This window comes from Plectropomus leopardus, chromosome 17 (genome assembly GCF_008729295.1).
Source record: "Plectropomus leopardus isolate mb chromosome 17, YSFRI_Pleo_2.0, whole genome shotgun sequence".
Classification (NCBI taxonomy): Eukaryota; Metazoa; Chordata; class Actinopteri; order Perciformes; family Serranidae; genus Plectropomus; species Plectropomus leopardus.
This window is the reverse complement of record NC_056479.1, coordinates 26,354,046-26,370,669: the sequence shown is the minus strand read 5'-3', so window position 1 is coordinate 26,370,669 and position 16,624 is coordinate 26,354,046. Positions and strand designations below refer to the sequence as shown.

General features: G+C 39.0%; 1 protein-coding gene across 1 annotated transcript; it reads right to left on the bottom strand.

Annotated features, from left to right (window-relative positions):
• Window positions 1-752: 752 nt before the first annotated feature.
• Window positions 753-16,100, bottom strand: LOC121956104 (aconitate hydratase, mitochondrial-like). Its single transcript, XM_042504210.1, has 18 exons — window positions 16,050-16,100; window positions 12,942-13,084; window positions 11,702-11,960; window positions 10,322-10,414; window positions 10,014-10,172; window positions 8,945-9,095; window positions 8,673-8,777; window positions 8,497-8,588; window positions 7,203-7,308; window positions 6,650-6,807; window positions 6,428-6,501; window positions 5,460-5,571; window positions 5,081-5,263; window positions 4,679-4,774; window positions 3,423-3,614; window positions 3,169-3,301; window positions 2,351-2,472; window positions 753-1,121 (listed from the first exon to the last, which is right to left on the bottom strand). The coding sequence occupies exons 1-18, from the start codon at window positions 16,083-16,085 to the stop codon at window positions 990-992; spliced, it is 2,346 nt and encodes a 781-aa protein (XP_042360144.1). The 5' UTR covers window positions 16,086-16,100; the 3' UTR covers window positions 753-989.
• Between the last annotated feature and the right edge of the window lie 524 nt (window positions 16,101-16,624).

The following is a 16,624-nucleotide window of genomic DNA, read 5'->3' as shown; positions in this document are numbered from 1 at the left end:
GTGTGTGGCAGTGTTTTTATCTGCAACCTGTATTTTCTTCAAATTTTGCTATTTTGGGGACGTGCCTGAGTATAGTGCACAGACAAGGTGGAGACTTTAGAAAAAGTAACGACCAGGTGCCAGACTGTAAGCAGCACGCATTCAAGAAGAAGCTAGAAAAAAAGAAAATAGACACAGCAACGAAAAAACACAAATAAAGCAAATGAGAGTGAGACTGGGGTTGGCTTCAGGTCTCACTTTTTACAAACAGAAAATGATAATTCCTGCATAGTTTACCTTTAAAGACGGAGAATAATTACAAACAAGAATCGTTTGGTCTTCGGGCGGATTTTGCTGTTTAAGATAATAAAGCAGGAAGCTGTTAACGCGTCACATATATTCAGAAGTTGTTAACTCGCCACTGCTATTTTAATCATAGTCAGTACCTAACCTTATCAATTCAGGGTCTGAATCAGGTTTGTATGCTGCCAGAAACATTCACAAAATTAGGAAAATGCAGCTTTGATCAACTGCCTGTGTGTAAAACAGACAGTTGAACACTGCAGGGTAACACTCAATGAACAACTACGCTTGACAAATGTGATCTTAAACCGAAGAGTGCTGCCAGTACGAACGATGCTGCCTGTTACAGACACACACGCTGCTAAGCTTCGGTTATGTGCGCTTGATTGGAGCGTGTTTGTGAGATTCTGCCTGCTGCGTGGGAGTGCTTTCACAGTAAATCTGTCTGTGCTTGTATGTGCTTGCGTGTATGTGTGTGTGTGCGCTTTTCATCTGTACAGCGACCTTGTGTGTGTGTGTGTTTTCTTTAACATGACTACAGCTGTCCCTAAACCAACTTTGACACCAGCAGGTCTGGTTACCATCCGTTTACATTGTCTCTTCCTCTTTGCGAAGCCCTCTCTCTGCCCACGTCTTTCCCCTTCTTAACCCATGCCAAGGCCCCTCAGTGGGGCCCCTACAGGCCCCTCCTCCTTACTCTCCACCTATTACTGGAGCTCCTTCATCCTGTTGAGAGCGGAGCCGGCCCTGAACCACTCGATCTGCGTCTCGTTGAAGGTGTGGTTTAGAGAGATGGACTCCTGGCTGCCGTCGCTGTGTTTGATCACTGCTGTCAGAGGCTGGAGGGAGCAAACAGGATGTGTCAATCATTCAAGCATTTTTTCGACATCTGACATGACTCTGAATCAATGTTTCACTAAGCTGGGCACACTCAGTACCATTTGAATGAGAAAAGTTGCACTTTAATTCCAACTCTTACCACATGAGTAAATCATCTGCAATGTAAAGCCAAAGCTCATAATTTCTGTGCTCACACTGAGCAGGCTGAACGTCACGCAGCCATCAGTCACGCTCACGGTGTGACTGTAACATAGACTATAAGACATCCCAATGGACAATATTGACCACTGATAATTCTCAATATAGAATTGCTTAAACCTCAGAGGCAGTTAAAGTTTGTCTGCTGGCAGAGATCTGTAACGTTACAGCAGAACGGTTCACAATGATGCATTCATCTTGTTCCATTGAGTCGTGATAGGAGGAACATCAAAAAGGCACATATGCTGTTGCCATAGCTCGATCAACCTGGCTTCTATATTTTGTCGTCGCCATGGCACTCTCTGTCTCTTGCTGTGTGACAAAGCTTGATGCAAGGTTATTAAGCTTAATTAAAACTTAAAATAGTTGTGAAAACATTTTAACATTTTAATAATAAAATGAGGCTTAAGAAAAAAGCAATATTGTGTACTTGCAGAGCTAAAAATTTTTTTAAAAATTACAATATCTTTAGTTTTAGTCTTCATCAATTTGGTCACATTTCTCATCACAACAAGCATGAAGAGCCATTAGTGCATGTTGACATAACTGCGAGTCAACTCCCTCACAAAGTAATGTGTTTGTATGGTAATACCTATTGCGAACTTCTTAAATTTTGCACCTGACAATTACCCCCCTAAAACAAATGCTGGAACTTATACAAACTTAACTAAAACTAAACGTTTGAAAACAAAAAAACTCAACAAATTTAGGCAAATTCACTGTGGAAACTAACTGAAAAACAAAAAAGTTTAAAAACGAATTAAAAATACAAAACTACAACTATTCTGGCCAGATGAAAATTTACAAAAATTACTGAGATGTCAGAAATGCATTCAAATGTCAAACTGACGCTCAAGAGCAGCTGATCGCATCTTAATCGGTCATCACTTGTACGCTGCACGGCAAACAACACCCAACTAAGCTGAGATTCAGTCTGACTCTAAAATGAGTCATGCAGATGAAAAGTCGTGTCACAAATGGGCTCAAATCGTGCAGCGTACGCCAAGCTTGAGAGCAGAGCATTTCTCACCTTGCCGGGAGAAAAGGATTTCAGCCCAGCAATTGAAATCTTGTCGTCAGGGCGAATTTTGTCGTAGTCGTGCGCGTCTGCAAAGGTCAGAGGCAGCAGGCCCTGCTTCTTCAGGTTTGTCTCTGTGAGAAAGAAAAAAAGACGGAAATATGAGACATGACAGCGAGAAACTGACACTCACACTGTGCTTCTATAAGAGGAGGGCTCTTTGAATATCTGTAACACAGAAATACGAGGTCATGGAGAATAACGCATGAGTGAGCCTGTGTGTCTGGTTCTTATTGATTGGTCCGAGTTCTCATTATGAATTAGCTGTTCCATTTGCACAGGATTCAAGCTGTTAGAGATGTATTTTTGAAGACCAAATGACACTGAAAGCTTTCTATATAGTTATTTAAACAGTATAAAGTAAATGCAACAGTATTTATTGTGTGTGTTTCTGGTTCTGTGGAAATCTTTTCACACAAATAAAAGCAACATTCCTGAGATCAGACAGCCTTTCATCTCCTCACTTACCTATATCAAGCCTTTTATAACAAACTGCCACTAATGGACTGTAATTATAACTTGGAGACTCTTTTAGACACTCCTTCCTCTGGCAGACTGTAAACATGCCAAACTAAAAAATCATCAGCTTGCTCTAAAGTCCAACCACACCTGTTAAGATACTGCTCCGCTGCAGCCTCTACCTTTCACAAAGAAAACAAATTAACGGTTTGAGTGTGAAGATAATAAAACTGCAGGGATGCCAAAACATAAATAATGAAATCAAAGACAGAGATTGATTTTGTTTTTTCACTCTGTGCTTTGAAACTTACCGTGAATTCTGGCAAAGCTCTTCACGATGATGGCGCGTCCTCCAAGGTGTCGTGGCTCCAGGGCAGCGTGCTCTCTACTGGACCCTTCTCCGTAGTTCTCGTCTCCAACCACAACCCAGTTCACTCCATTGGCCTAGATTATAAAGTTTATCAAAGAAAAAGGAAACATTTAAAGTGCTGTCAGGGCAAAGACAGAAAGACATGATATGTATAAATGTAGAAAAAATAAACAGACACCGTCCCATTAGGCTCACCTTGTAGTGGCGGGCCACGTCGGGCACACCTCCGTACTCTCCTGTCAGCAGGTTCTTGACCTTGTTGACGGTGTCGTTCTCGATGTTGACTGCACCGATCAGCAGATTGTTGGAGATGTTGTCCAGGTGGCCGCGGAACTTCAGCCAGGGCCCGGCAGCGCTGATGTGGTCGGTGGTGCACTTTCCCTTCACCTACAGCAGCAGAGGAAAAGAAAGGAAGGGAGGAGTGAGAGATCCAGGGGAGAAGGAGAGAAGTAAAGTGACTAAATGTAAACAATGGCTATTTAACACTCCACCAGTTCAATAATTCAGTTTCAGTCACCTTTGTGCAAACGCTTTCGAAATTCAGCTACATTAATATAATTATTCAAAAACAGGGAACACATTCATTATTAGTAAAGCTATTCTCCCTCAGGTGAACTTATTATTTTCCTCCCTCTTTTAAAGGATAAGACTTTTACTCATTGTTAACAAAGCTCATTAATCCCATTAACCTAAACCAACAGTGCATTAGTGTAATTCACAAAACTTTGCTACACTGCCTGTGCGTCTCAGTCCCCATCACATTCTTCCCTACCAAAACACAAAAACCATAAATCTTCAGAAACTGGCCAGGAGTATTCAGAATCAGAAAAATGTTTTATCTGACATGACACATGACGGCTGAGTATTTGCAGCAGCATTATGGTTTATATGGAAACGAATCAAAGTAAACTACAGTACCCACGTTCATTATAATGAAGGAACATATCATCCCGTACATCAGTGTGGCTCACTGATGTGAAAATTCTCCCTGAATCAGACAAGAAGATACTGCAAATCTCTGAGTCGCTGAGCTGCTCAAAGCACAAGCATTTTTTTGTCCCAGACTGTTGTTTTGTTGAAGTGAGCGCAAACAAACTACTCAACTGAGCTCAGAACAGCTGCAGTGACTGCAAGATAATGGGGCAGATTGAGGCAGTTTTTCAAAAATATACTGCCCCTCTACCTCTCTCCTGCTCTTTTCTTGTCTCTGACTTGTTTGCAAGGAGCCTCAACTACAAACGCATCCAGTTTTTGGAAATACCAAGCGTGTCTGAAGCGGACAAAAGTGAACACAAGTCTCTGAACTGTGGACCTGTCCTAAAGGGCACCAGTGCAGATTTTGTGCTGACTTTAACGGTTGCAGCCTCAGATCAAAGAAATATATCTGACACAGACAAACTGTGACTAAAGTCCTGTAATCTGCCACAACCTTCCCTCCATTTCCTGCTCACCTTGATGAGGACCCTCATGTCCTCCAGGTCTTTTCCATGCCACTTGTCGAAGGGCTCCAGCAGCTGCAGACGGTTGCTGGTGGGGCTCACGTCCACCTGAGCAACATCAAAACAGGCTGAGACATAACAGTTCTTCCAAGAATATTTTCAAAGCAAAGTAGACAACTTGAGTTTTATTTGAACACCAAAAAAATCCTTTTCTGTTTAAAAACTATCACGTTACACATTTCTGTCTTAAACAAGCCTTGATCACTCTGTTACTTTACACTCGTTTACTCTTTCATGTGCTGGATCAAACTGTGACAGAGGATGCTCACCTCGCTAACAGTTTTATTAAAGCTCTGCTGTTTTAGAGATTGTTGAGATCAGATGCTGCATTTTAAGACAAAAAATTTAAATCACCTTCACTGAGCTGCCCTCAGACGGGGGGTACTGGTAGGTGTCCTGGCCCGGGTCGAAGTCTCTGGTGGGGAGCTCGTCACCAGTGGGTGGTGTCAGCTTGAACTTCTCTCCGTTAGGAGCGGTCAGATAATCGGTCTCTGGGTTGAAGTTGAGTGTCCCGGCGATGGCCATAGCGGTGACAATCTGTATTGAATGAAATGATATGCATTGAGAGTGTGCAAATATGAACACCACCAAATAATACAGAAATAAGAATTTATCAAGTCCTCCACTGATATACATCCACTACGAGCTATTGTCAGTCTTTTTTTGATGCCCATGTAATTATTAATCTCTGAGCTTGTATTTTGCTCGACCGTCCACCTGCAGTACTTCTCACCTCAGGAGAGGTAACAAACGCATGAGTAGCTGGGTTAGCGTCATTCCTGGCAGTGAAGTTCCTGTTGAAGGACGTGACGATAGTATTCTTCTCTCCTTTTTTCACGTCCTTCCTGGAGAAAGTCAAAACACAGAGCATGTTAGTCTGATGATTTGTGTTCAACAAACATTGCTTAAAAGGATTTTCTATTTGATCTTCAGCCTTTATTGTGAACTTTTTTACTACCTGTTTAAATCAACAAAAGAAATTAAAAGACTTTAGCCCTGATAGTTCTACACCAGGTCGGATACCCGCTGAGTAACCCGAAAAAAAAAAAAAACATAACTGAGCTGGCCATGTAGACGCTCAGCAGCCTGATCTGGCAACTGCACCATGTGGCAGACTGATGCCACATGTCGTGGAACCCATAATAATGGGTCGGAGCACGTCTGGATTTGACTTGGAGATAATTAGGGGTTACTGGTCAGTTGCAGAATTGAGCTTTGAGGTGCAGGTTTAAAAAAACGGACTTGTGCAGGACTCTGGTTAGTGGCTGACGTGTTCATAGCAATAAACTGCTGATCTTCTTACTTCACCAGAGGAAAAGTCATTGAGTCATTAACATCAAAAGGGTTCAGTCTGTTTGAAACATAAATGCGCAAATGTTCATGACAATCTCCCTGTGAGATTTTGGGATATATTGTATGTAAATGTGTGATTTTGACCTGTAATTGATGCAACAATAAAGTTGATTCAAGCGTCCAAAATGGACACGGTTTTGTTTAAATCTGCTTCCCCGGATTAATATTTCTTGTCTAAAGTTTAAAGATTGGCCTGGTGGTAGTGTAGCATCTATTTAAAGGAATTCCAGTCATTTCTTTCATGAACCAGCACTGGTAAAGAGGTAATATTTTAGAGATATTTTTGTGTTTGTCTGCCATGACTGCTGCCACTGAGGCACAATAAACCTTTACAGGTGAGATGCACACCTGTCCCACTGTCCGATGCAGGGTCCACAAGCATTGGCGAGTACGATTCCGCCAACATCATTCAGGATCTTCGCCTGAAAGAGCGACAACAGGAATTTAAAGAAATTCTTTCCTGCATCTTTCAAACACAAACAATTGTACAAATTATGTACATGCTGAAAAGGACAAAATCCCAAAAATGCTTTGTGTGACTTGCTAAATATTGGTGAGATTCTGACTCACATATCCATCCCTTTCGATTGTGGCGCGGATCTGCTCAGAACCAGGGGTGACTGTGAACTGAGCCTTGCACTTCAGACCTTTATCCAGAGCCTGCTTGGCCAGAGAGGCTGCCCTGCCCATGTCCTCGTAGCTCGAGTTGGTGCAGCTGCCGATCAGACCTGCAAGAGACAAAATCAGCGTTTGTAGGAGAACCAGAAAACCAAAGTGCATGAGCTCACTGTTACAGTGGCAGAGTGGAAGTAGACTTATTCATCTATTTTTGCATATGAAATGAGAGGAAATTGTTGAAAAGGAGAAGACTCAAATGACAACCAAGTGTGTAATTATACATTTTTATCATCTTCATCATATTCTGCTCATTCTGTCACTGAGTGGAACTATACTACACTCGGTGCTGTAAGCTGCTGTGGAAGACCACATGACAGGGCTGTAATGCGACCTGATCTTATCTGATCAATAACACAGCGGGTAGGAACAAAGAAATACAGATCACATTTCACTAGACAAAGCATTAAAAATGACGTCTGTAAGATAACACAGCTGTGTTACTGACCAACTTTGACCTCGAGGGGCCAGCCGTTCTTCTTAGCCGTAGCCCCGATGTCGGACACCGGGTGGGCCAGGTCAGGAGTGAACGGCCCGTTGATGTGGGGCTTCAGCTGTTGGAGGAGGAGGGAAACAACACGTAATGAAGAACAGGCATAATTTGGATAATGTGGGACATGTGTGCTCAGGCTATAAATATTGCTTTCTAAATTTGGAAACTTTTAAAAGAGGAACACTAATAATAAGCACTTAGGCTGCCTCATGCACCATCATAACCACATGACACAGAACAAGACGGAGCAAAAGTTATGTGTAAGAGCCACTTCATCACACATTTTATACCTGGTAAAATGTTAATGTTGGTATAAGACAAAAAGGTTTTGATATTAATCAAGTTTTTACAACAGTTCCTGTATATTTTGAATGGTGTATAAAGCAGTAGACTATATTAAAATTATGTTTATATTTGGATTATTTATTACATTATTTCTGTTAGAGTGCAGGATAAGTTATGTACCACAGCTATGGTGCCATCGACATCAGACACTGTAACATTATATGATGAAAAATAAGGAGAAGCATTTATTTTAAGTCACCTTTAATGGTATCTGTTCATTTTTGGTTTACTGCCTTGCATCAGGAACTTGGTCATTTATTAAGCTAATGAATGTTTTACTAAACAGGTTTGTGTTGAAATGCTTGTTGTCACATAAGAAATGTATTCTAACAGCAAGGTGTTCCCAAAAAACTAATAAAATAATGTACTCTGTAACTTAATAATACCGAAACTCCAAGATCTTGTGTATTCACAAACAGACTGATGTCACAATGACAAGACGATAATACAGTCAGATTTGTACCACTATACAATTATAGTGGTGAGACATACGGTATGTCCCAAATCCATAATACACTCTGAATCTAGGTAGTTATGTGGTATATGGGAAAGTGAAAAAACAATTATAGTAAAAACAGGCAGCATGAATACGAAAATACAGTTAATTTTTTAACCATATTTATTATGACAGGGGGTTACTCTAGTATAAGAAAGACATTTTAACATCTTTAACTCACAGTTTGGCTTTTGCATATACTGTATCATTTCCTGTTAGTATAAAATTGTAAAGTATGTTGATTTCGGCAGTGTACTTTGCTGATTTTACGGCAAGAATTAATGTGTAGTATGGATTTCAGTATTTTCCCGATAACTGTACAACGGGAACCCCTGCCAGACCACAAAAAAATAAAGAAAAAAATAACTATCAAAACATTACATGACTCATGAAAATGTTCGAGCTCACCTCACTCAGGTTAATCTCAATGACCTGGTCGTATTCACAGCCTTTATCTGGGACCAAGTCGTCTTTGAACTGATCGGCCACAGACGAAATCTCTGAGAGGGAATGAAGAAATAAAGAAAGTTGTAGGAGAGACACACAGAATGAAGACTAACAGATAGAAACAGTCAGAGACTCACCTCCACGTCCAGTTTTCTCCATGTATGTCTTCATGCGGTGGTTGTAGGGGAAAATGGATGTGGTGGCGCCAATTTCAGCACCCATGTTACAGATAGTCGCCATTCCTGAAAAATCAGCGCACTCAATTACACTAAAGTTGAGAGAAATTATTATTTATTATCTATTCAAGCAAGACATTGAAGCCATCACCGTTCTTCTCTGGTCTGATTTTCACATGTTAACACAGAGAATGTCACAAATGTTTAACTCTTGAAATGTGTCTCATCTCTACCAGTGCAGGAGATGGAGTCGACTCCAGGCCCGTGATACTCCACAATGGCTCCAGTGCCGCCCTTCACAGTCAGGATGCCGGCAACTTTCAGAATGACATCCTTCGGAGAGGTCCAGCCAGACAAGGTTCCTGTCAGCTTCACTCCAATCACCTGACGGCAAAAAAAACAAAAAAAAAAAACAAATGGAGATTTTAGCTGCTGCACAGCAATGGGTCAGGGCTGCCTGTGCATGGAAAGGCAGATTTCAAACTGCTGTCAAAAATTCACTTATCAAGCTAAAATTGCATACTTCATCTAGACAATATGGAGATGTTGATAACTTGTTTATACAAAGATTGATTTGCTCCATATGTGAAAAAACTGATGTTTAAAGACACCATTTTCCCATAGATTGTAATTGTTCACATGAGGGCAGGTTTCAAAATGCTGTCAAAAATTCAGTTTTTGAGATAAAATTCTGAAATGTTACACACTTAATCTACCAGCAAAATGCTGTCTTTTTTCGTGAAAGTTGAAGATTTATTTTGCAAGAATTTTAAGTATATGTTTACAGCACTGTTTACAGTTAACCATTTTGATGCACTGTCAGCTCAATTTTTGATCAATCAAAAATCTCTGTGGGTCGTTTGTGTATGACAGTCTGAAGATGCCCTGTAGCAAATTTGGTGTCAATTGAGCAAAAAATAACAGGAGGAGACAGGTTTCATTAGTTTTATGGTTTTTGATAAAGATGGATTTTATCATTTGTACCAGAGGGAAGTATACTAAAGTCTAATCATTCTGTTGTAAGTTTCAAAGCTGTTGCACATACGAATGATTCATTAGGAATTTTCAAACTTTTGAAATTTAGACGGTCGCTGCAGCGTCACCATCAGGACTATTGGCTTACATTTGCAGCTGAAGAAGTTTGGCATGGGACTCGACCTACTTGCAAAATTTGGTTTATTTTTATGCATGGGAAGTTGGAATTCCCCTGAAGAATAATAATAACATTGAGAAAAAAACAAAAAGATAGAAACATTTGTGGAGACATCCAGTGGTTGAAAATATTAGATGTCAAAAACTCACTTTAGGACACTTGAGCTCCCAAGGAATTCCAGCCATGACATCCACAGCATCAGCACCACCCACTCCGATACAGACGGCCCCCAGGCCACCGCCATTGGGAGTGTGGGAATCTGTACCAATCAGCATCACGCCAGGATAGGCATAATTCTCCAGGATGATCTGTCCAAAAAAGGGGACTCACACTAAGTCATACTTTTCTTCCTGGAGACTTAAAATTCCCAGAAACTTTGTTTTGAAATAAGAATATGCAAAACACATTTTCAAGCATTAGAAAGTCTTTTATAGTATCAGTTAATAGTGTGCTGTACCTGATGGATGATCCCGGATCCAGGTTTCCAGAAGCCAACTCCATATTTGGCAGCGGCAGTGGCGAGAAAGTTGTACACTTCCTCGTTTATCTCCTGCGGTAACAGCAATTATGGAAGAATTATTTTCACATGAGTCTCCTTGATGTAACCATAAAATAATAAACTTTTCTGCAGCACTTAAACCTGAATCCTGCCATTTACCAGACATCTTCATAAAACCAAATCCTTCTCAGTGAAGTTTAAAATGTTCAAACATTTTTACACCATTTGTTTTGTAAATCTTAAGTTAGTTAAAGGCAATATACAACACTGTCAGTTCAAAGAACACTTCAGTATATTGAAACATTATATAAAAGTGCAATTGCACTCTATAAACACAACCCAAAATAGAAATTGGCTCTTGTTGCACACAATGTTGATAAAAACTGGCTCAAAACTGAGCCAAAAACCAGAGGAGAAACTTGAAAAGCTGCTGAGTCTCTCCATAACTGCTTCCTGCCAACACATTAATGAGACCTTATGAGGTTTGTATCGTATACACACTTTGCGAGCGCACAGACTTACTGTTGTAACCTAATGTTGTTGGTATCTACTGTGTGTGTGTGACTGACTGTAGTCACACGAGTCGCCCTAACCTGAAATCAGCATTTCGTGGTGTTGTAATGTTAAGTCATTTTTTGAAACAGACAGACTACCACTTCCTATTATAAATTTTTGTGTTGTAATAAGCAAGTCAGACCATGTCCATTCGGTCAAGACTCGGTCTGATCAGATTACACTGAAAACATGAGGCAGAATGGAGGCCAGTCGCATAGCAAGAAGGCACAAAAACATGCATCTCATTGGTAAAAAGATTTTTTAAATATTATTTTTTTGGCATTTAAAGCCTCTATTGATGTTTTTGATTATTATTAATAATGATAATTATTCCACTGAATGGCTGTTGTCATATTTTATGATAACATCACCCTGAAAAAGGATTTAAAAAATCCTCAATTTGAATAAACTGATTCATCAGATTCAATGAATCATTTTTGAATATTTTTTTTCAATTAATAAATTTGATTTATGATGCTGTTAAATCACACAAGCATTTAAATGCTAATTTAGAGTTTGAATATCTATAAGAGGTCTATAATGCACCTTTCTGTGTTGAGGGCATTAACTTTTAATTACTATTTACTTCGATTAAAAGTACAATTATTTGTTGCCCTTGAAAAAGACCTTAAAAAGTAATTTCTAAAATAATTTTATCAAATTTTACTGGGTTTTTAAGGGGATCAAAAAAAACATGAATGAAGCTTTGAAGATTCTAACTATTCAGTACAGCCCTAAAATTACACGTACAATATTCATATTACTCAGTCCATCTGTCCTCACCTTAGCCCTCTGCAGGTCCTCAGTCCCTCCGATCTGAGCCTCAATCAGGTGATCACAGTGGATGGTGGAGGGAACCGCCACTTTGGGCAGACCGCTGCTGATGAACTGAAGCATGGCCATCTGAGCGGTGGCGTCCTGCATGGCCACGCGGTCTGGACGCAGGCGCAGGTAGGTGCGGCCGCGGTCTATCTCCTGCCCCGCTGGATCATCCAGATGACCGTAGACGATCTTCTCCGACAGAGTGAGAGGCCTGCCGAGCCTGGTGGGGTGGAGCAATGAAAAGTGTTTGTAGCATCAGATACTACGAGATTTTGATTTTAATATCTATACAAAAATATTAAAGTGTTCTTGCAGGGTTATGTGTTTTAGCTCTCAATGCTGAAAGCTAAAATATTTAAATATAACTGAAAACCACTGAACATAAAAAGTAACTCTGGCTCATGAGGACAGCGAACACCTGGGAGCTAACTGTAATTATTTAATCTTTAAAAGCAAACTCAAGACCTACCTTTTTAGTTTGGCTTGTAATTTAACTTAACTAACTGTGTGTATTTATTTATATATTTTTGTCTATTTTACTGGATGGTATGTCATTATTTTTAATATTTGAATCTATTATTATTTGGGCTGTTATCCTTTCATTTACCATTTATTTCGAGTATTTTATTTATTTACTGACTTATCATTAATATCACATTTATTTATTTATTTTATCTACAGGTTTTGTTCTGCCTCCGGTGTTTATTTTAGTTCTTTAATTAATTACCAAGACTTGCTTTTTTTTAACCCATGTGTCTGTGTACTTGTGTGTGTGTGTGTGTGTGTGTGTGTGTGTGTGTGTGTGTGTGTGTGTGTGTGTGTGTGTGTGTGTGTGTGTGCGTGTGTGCGTGTAAGGGGGATTGGACTCCTGGCTTTTATCCTATTAAGCACTTGTGTTACAATTTTGCTCGTATGAAAAGTGCCATACAAATAAAGTCTGATACAGTGGTCATATAACAGCCACACAAAAGGCTTTTCCTATTCCTGGATTACAGCATGTGGTAAACCAGGCAAGAGGGAATGCCAGGACACCCAAATTTAGCTCTGTGGGCCCTGCTGACCCTGACAAGTCAACACTGTAAATGCCACAAGATTAACTGTGCAGCTGTAATAAACACCGGCCATTCCCCGCGAGCCAAACCGTAATCAACAAACACTCTGTGTGTGTTCACGTGTGTTTCTAAGAAGGGCAACTGCTGACCTTCTGCGCACAATGTTGATATTCTCGTGCATCTTCTCATAGTTAATGCTGGAGCCGGGCTCAAAGCGACTCATGGCCACCTTGGCCTTGGCGCTGAAGGCTGCAGAGACATGGAGACGCCTTGCCCCGGTTCCAAGGGCCAGCTAGACAAGAGGAAACAGAGAAAAGTTTTGTGAAAGAAAAAAGTTTTATTGCGCAGATCAGGACTAACACATTAAGTTATATAATAACTACGCAGAAGAAAGAGAGGTCAATAAATTATTCAAGAATGGGTCCACATGTGATGATAGTTAAAACATAATCTTCCAAGTAGCACCAGTAAAAATGTTGTTGAGAAAGACTGAAGAATCTCCAATTTCGGACATAAAAGGCTCAGTCAGTTTGGTTAAACATTGATCGGATCAGATAGTGAACTTGGTGTGTCCCATGCCAACCTACATGATCAGAACTGGAGCCAAACAAATTATATTTTAACTGGTCAGTCATTGTTGATTCTATTTATTCTATTCCCCTTTACTCCAGCTGATAAAAATGCCCCACTGGACTCTGTTTAAATACCAGAACTCAATTCTAACAGATGGCTTTGCCAAGTGAATAAAAGCCAGCTGATTTTAAAAAAATATCTAAGCAGACAGCGTGCTTCAGCAAAAGCAAAGCCAGTGGAGACGCAATGGATTCAAAACTTAAATTTTAGCAGTCTTTTTTAGCGATTTTTTTCAGGGCTAAATTGTCAAGACTTAATTTGAAAATCAAGTTTTTATTAATGCTGGAAGTCAAAACAGGTTATCAAAATATTGTCCAATATTTCTTCCACCGCAATATAAGACTGACTTTCTATCTGTAGACAGTATATAAACATTTCAAGAGGTTTCTTTTCAAAACTTTAATGTCCTTTAAGTGTGCATGGTTTCATCATGGAATAGAAGAGATATAGATACAACTACTGCTTCAAAACTCTGACAAAATCCCAATATTTGACTGAATATTAGAAAACAATTCAAACTGCTTCATGTTTCTGGGAAGTTTTTATTTGTTGATGTCATTTGCATCTGTCAGCTATATTATATAATGGGATTTAAATCCATTCCAGTGAGTGACAGGCGCTACATGAGGGAGACTATGTTAGCTTTCTTTAGACCTGATCCGCACTCAGCATTGCTATTCAGTGGAAAATCACTGTGTTCAGAGAGAATTGGGTGAAAGTTTACACAGCTCATATTTCAGGAGTCAGCCTCATCCGCTTGGAGATTACTAACAGTCTGACACACTACACAGTTAAGTTAACGATAACTTCACTATGAACACTTGATGAGACAATGCTCCTCTTTTTCGCAGAGCAAAAAAGAGCGAAAAAGAGGAGCATTGTTGACTACAAACAAAATCACGAGGAATAAATCTGAAGCAGGGGAGGATTTGCTCAGATGCCCTTTCTCATAGCTCCAGAAGATGTTGATTTCTGGTTGCCAATATTAACCAGTAATTAAAAATATGTAAAATACAGCCAGTTTTGTCTTTTTTCAAGGTATTTCACACGAAGAAAATGTATTTTGGGATGTCCGGGGTCTTGATGGAGGACTCTCTGACATTGCAATGTTGAAACACTTTAACAGACTGACACACTACTGCGCAGCAGAGTCAGTGTTTTGGTTATTATTGTTATTTTAGTTATTTAGTTTAACAGTAACGGGTTTGATATAATGTCAATGCAAAAACATTACAATTATGTTTGAACATCTGCTCGATTGTTTGGTATATATATTGCATGGTATTTTTACTCTTCATATTTTGAATCTTTACAAATCCGAGTCTTGCAAATTAATTGTATGCAATGCAAATGTATTAACTTACTTTGCAATTAAAGTGGATGCTGATTCTGATCCAAATAATAACCTACATATGTAATAAATAAATGATTAAAAGCAACGATGAGGCCATGTTGTCATTGCTTGAATGTCAAGTGATACTCTTTAAACAGAAAAAAACTGTTATGGCACCAGCTCATAAACCTGAAGGAGGTAAATAGCACATTGCATTCAGACAACTCAAGCGAACTTCTCTGGCAACAATTTTCGTCATACTTTCACAAGAAATCTCCATTACAGTGCTCCATATAACAGGTATATTCTCATATTATCCCTATATTATTTTCTCCTTCTTACCATTTTATATGAGTGGAGTAACGCATGCAGGCTTATGTAAACGTTTATTAGTGTGACGAAGTAATCTGTGAGAATTGTTTAATTTCACTGACAATTTTCAATGACATTATTTAGATAATAAATTGGTGAATCACAACGAAAAGCAAAACCTCACTTCGTTTCTTTGCACTATATTGATATTATTGTAATAATGTGATATAACAGCAGCTATTATCTTGTATTTTGGACATTGAAACACTGCAAATGTATTTTCTTGGTTTTAAAGGCTGTATTACTTTAAAGAAATGTAATTTAAATAACTCATTATGTACTCACAATATCATCCCAATATCGATATTGACGCACTTAGTCAAAAGCATCATATTTTATTTTCTCCATATCGTTTTCATTATTTGGAAGACATAAACTACAGGTGAAAGTTACTTCGTAAGCAGCCGACATACATATATAAATCCTATAATAAACAGATGCTCGTCGAAGGCCCTGTGATATTTAAAATAAACATTTAATGTGAGATTTCATGCTCACATCAGCAGAGCAGCAGAAAGACGCGCGCAGGAGCGGACTGTTATTAAAGTGCGTATCATGAAAACTCCGTAACCTTGCGATCACCTTGCAAACATGGAGCCGCTTGGGACCATTTGCAGCCACTTTCAGTTAATGTTGACTTAATTTAATACTGGTATTAGCACAAAAACGCTAAAATAGTGGCATATATGTGGGGGGATGTGGTATATAACCGTTACATGCGTCGCTGTCAAGAGTCAAACGAGGACACGGTGACCCGACTGGCGGCGGCTCGATACGCACTTTACTCTGCGTTAACCCGCCGTCCGTCAGACTGGAGCAATGGCGGCTGCGCTACACGACACGACATACATGCTGCCACATACGTGGTCGATATCAAGGCACTTAAAAAGTCTGTGAGAGTAAATTAACGTTTTCTTACCCGCAGCCTAGTGACAGTCAAACAGTAAGACGCCATTTTGTTCACTGACAAAGATGAGTGTCGCCCTCGTGTGACGTCACCGGCTTAAGGAGTCCGTTATTTGTTAAAAAAATAAAAACATTAAATATGTTAAAGTACACTGTATTTATACTGTTATTGTCTTATTCGAATAAATTACACCATATATTATCAATAGCAATAATACATATTGTATTAATAATTATATTATTAGCATTACATTATTACTATTATGTTTCGACAAGTGCAATAACCAAAAAACTAAATTATTATTATTATTATTATTATTATTATTATTATTATTATTATTATTGTTATTATTATTATTATTATTATTATAATAATAATAATAATAATACAAATGTGTATATTTTATGTGTATTTTTAGTAGTATTATTATAGGTACATATTATCATTAATAAGACATAAAAAGCCGTTATTATTTTCCTTCATACAGTACTTCCCTAGAGTCTTAGTATGTTAAAGTACACTATATTAATATATGTTTTTGTCTTATACGAATAAATTACAACATCTGTTAATTACTAATAATACAT

Bases quoted from the DNA above. Each gene is read 5' to 3' on its own strand.
- LOC121956104 (XM_042504210.1), bottom strand. From the start codon at position 16,085: ATGGCGTCTTACTGTTTGACTGTCACTAGGCTGCGG. The intron at 4,775-5,080 runs GTGATTTAAATT...GATGTTGCTCAG, and splicing joins CTGAGGGCAGCTCAGTGAAG to GTGGACGTGAGCCCCACCAG. The intron at 2,473-3,168 runs GTAAGTTTCAAA...TCTTTCTCACAG, and splicing joins GAGCTTTGCCAGAATTCACG to AGACAAACCTGAAGAAGCAG.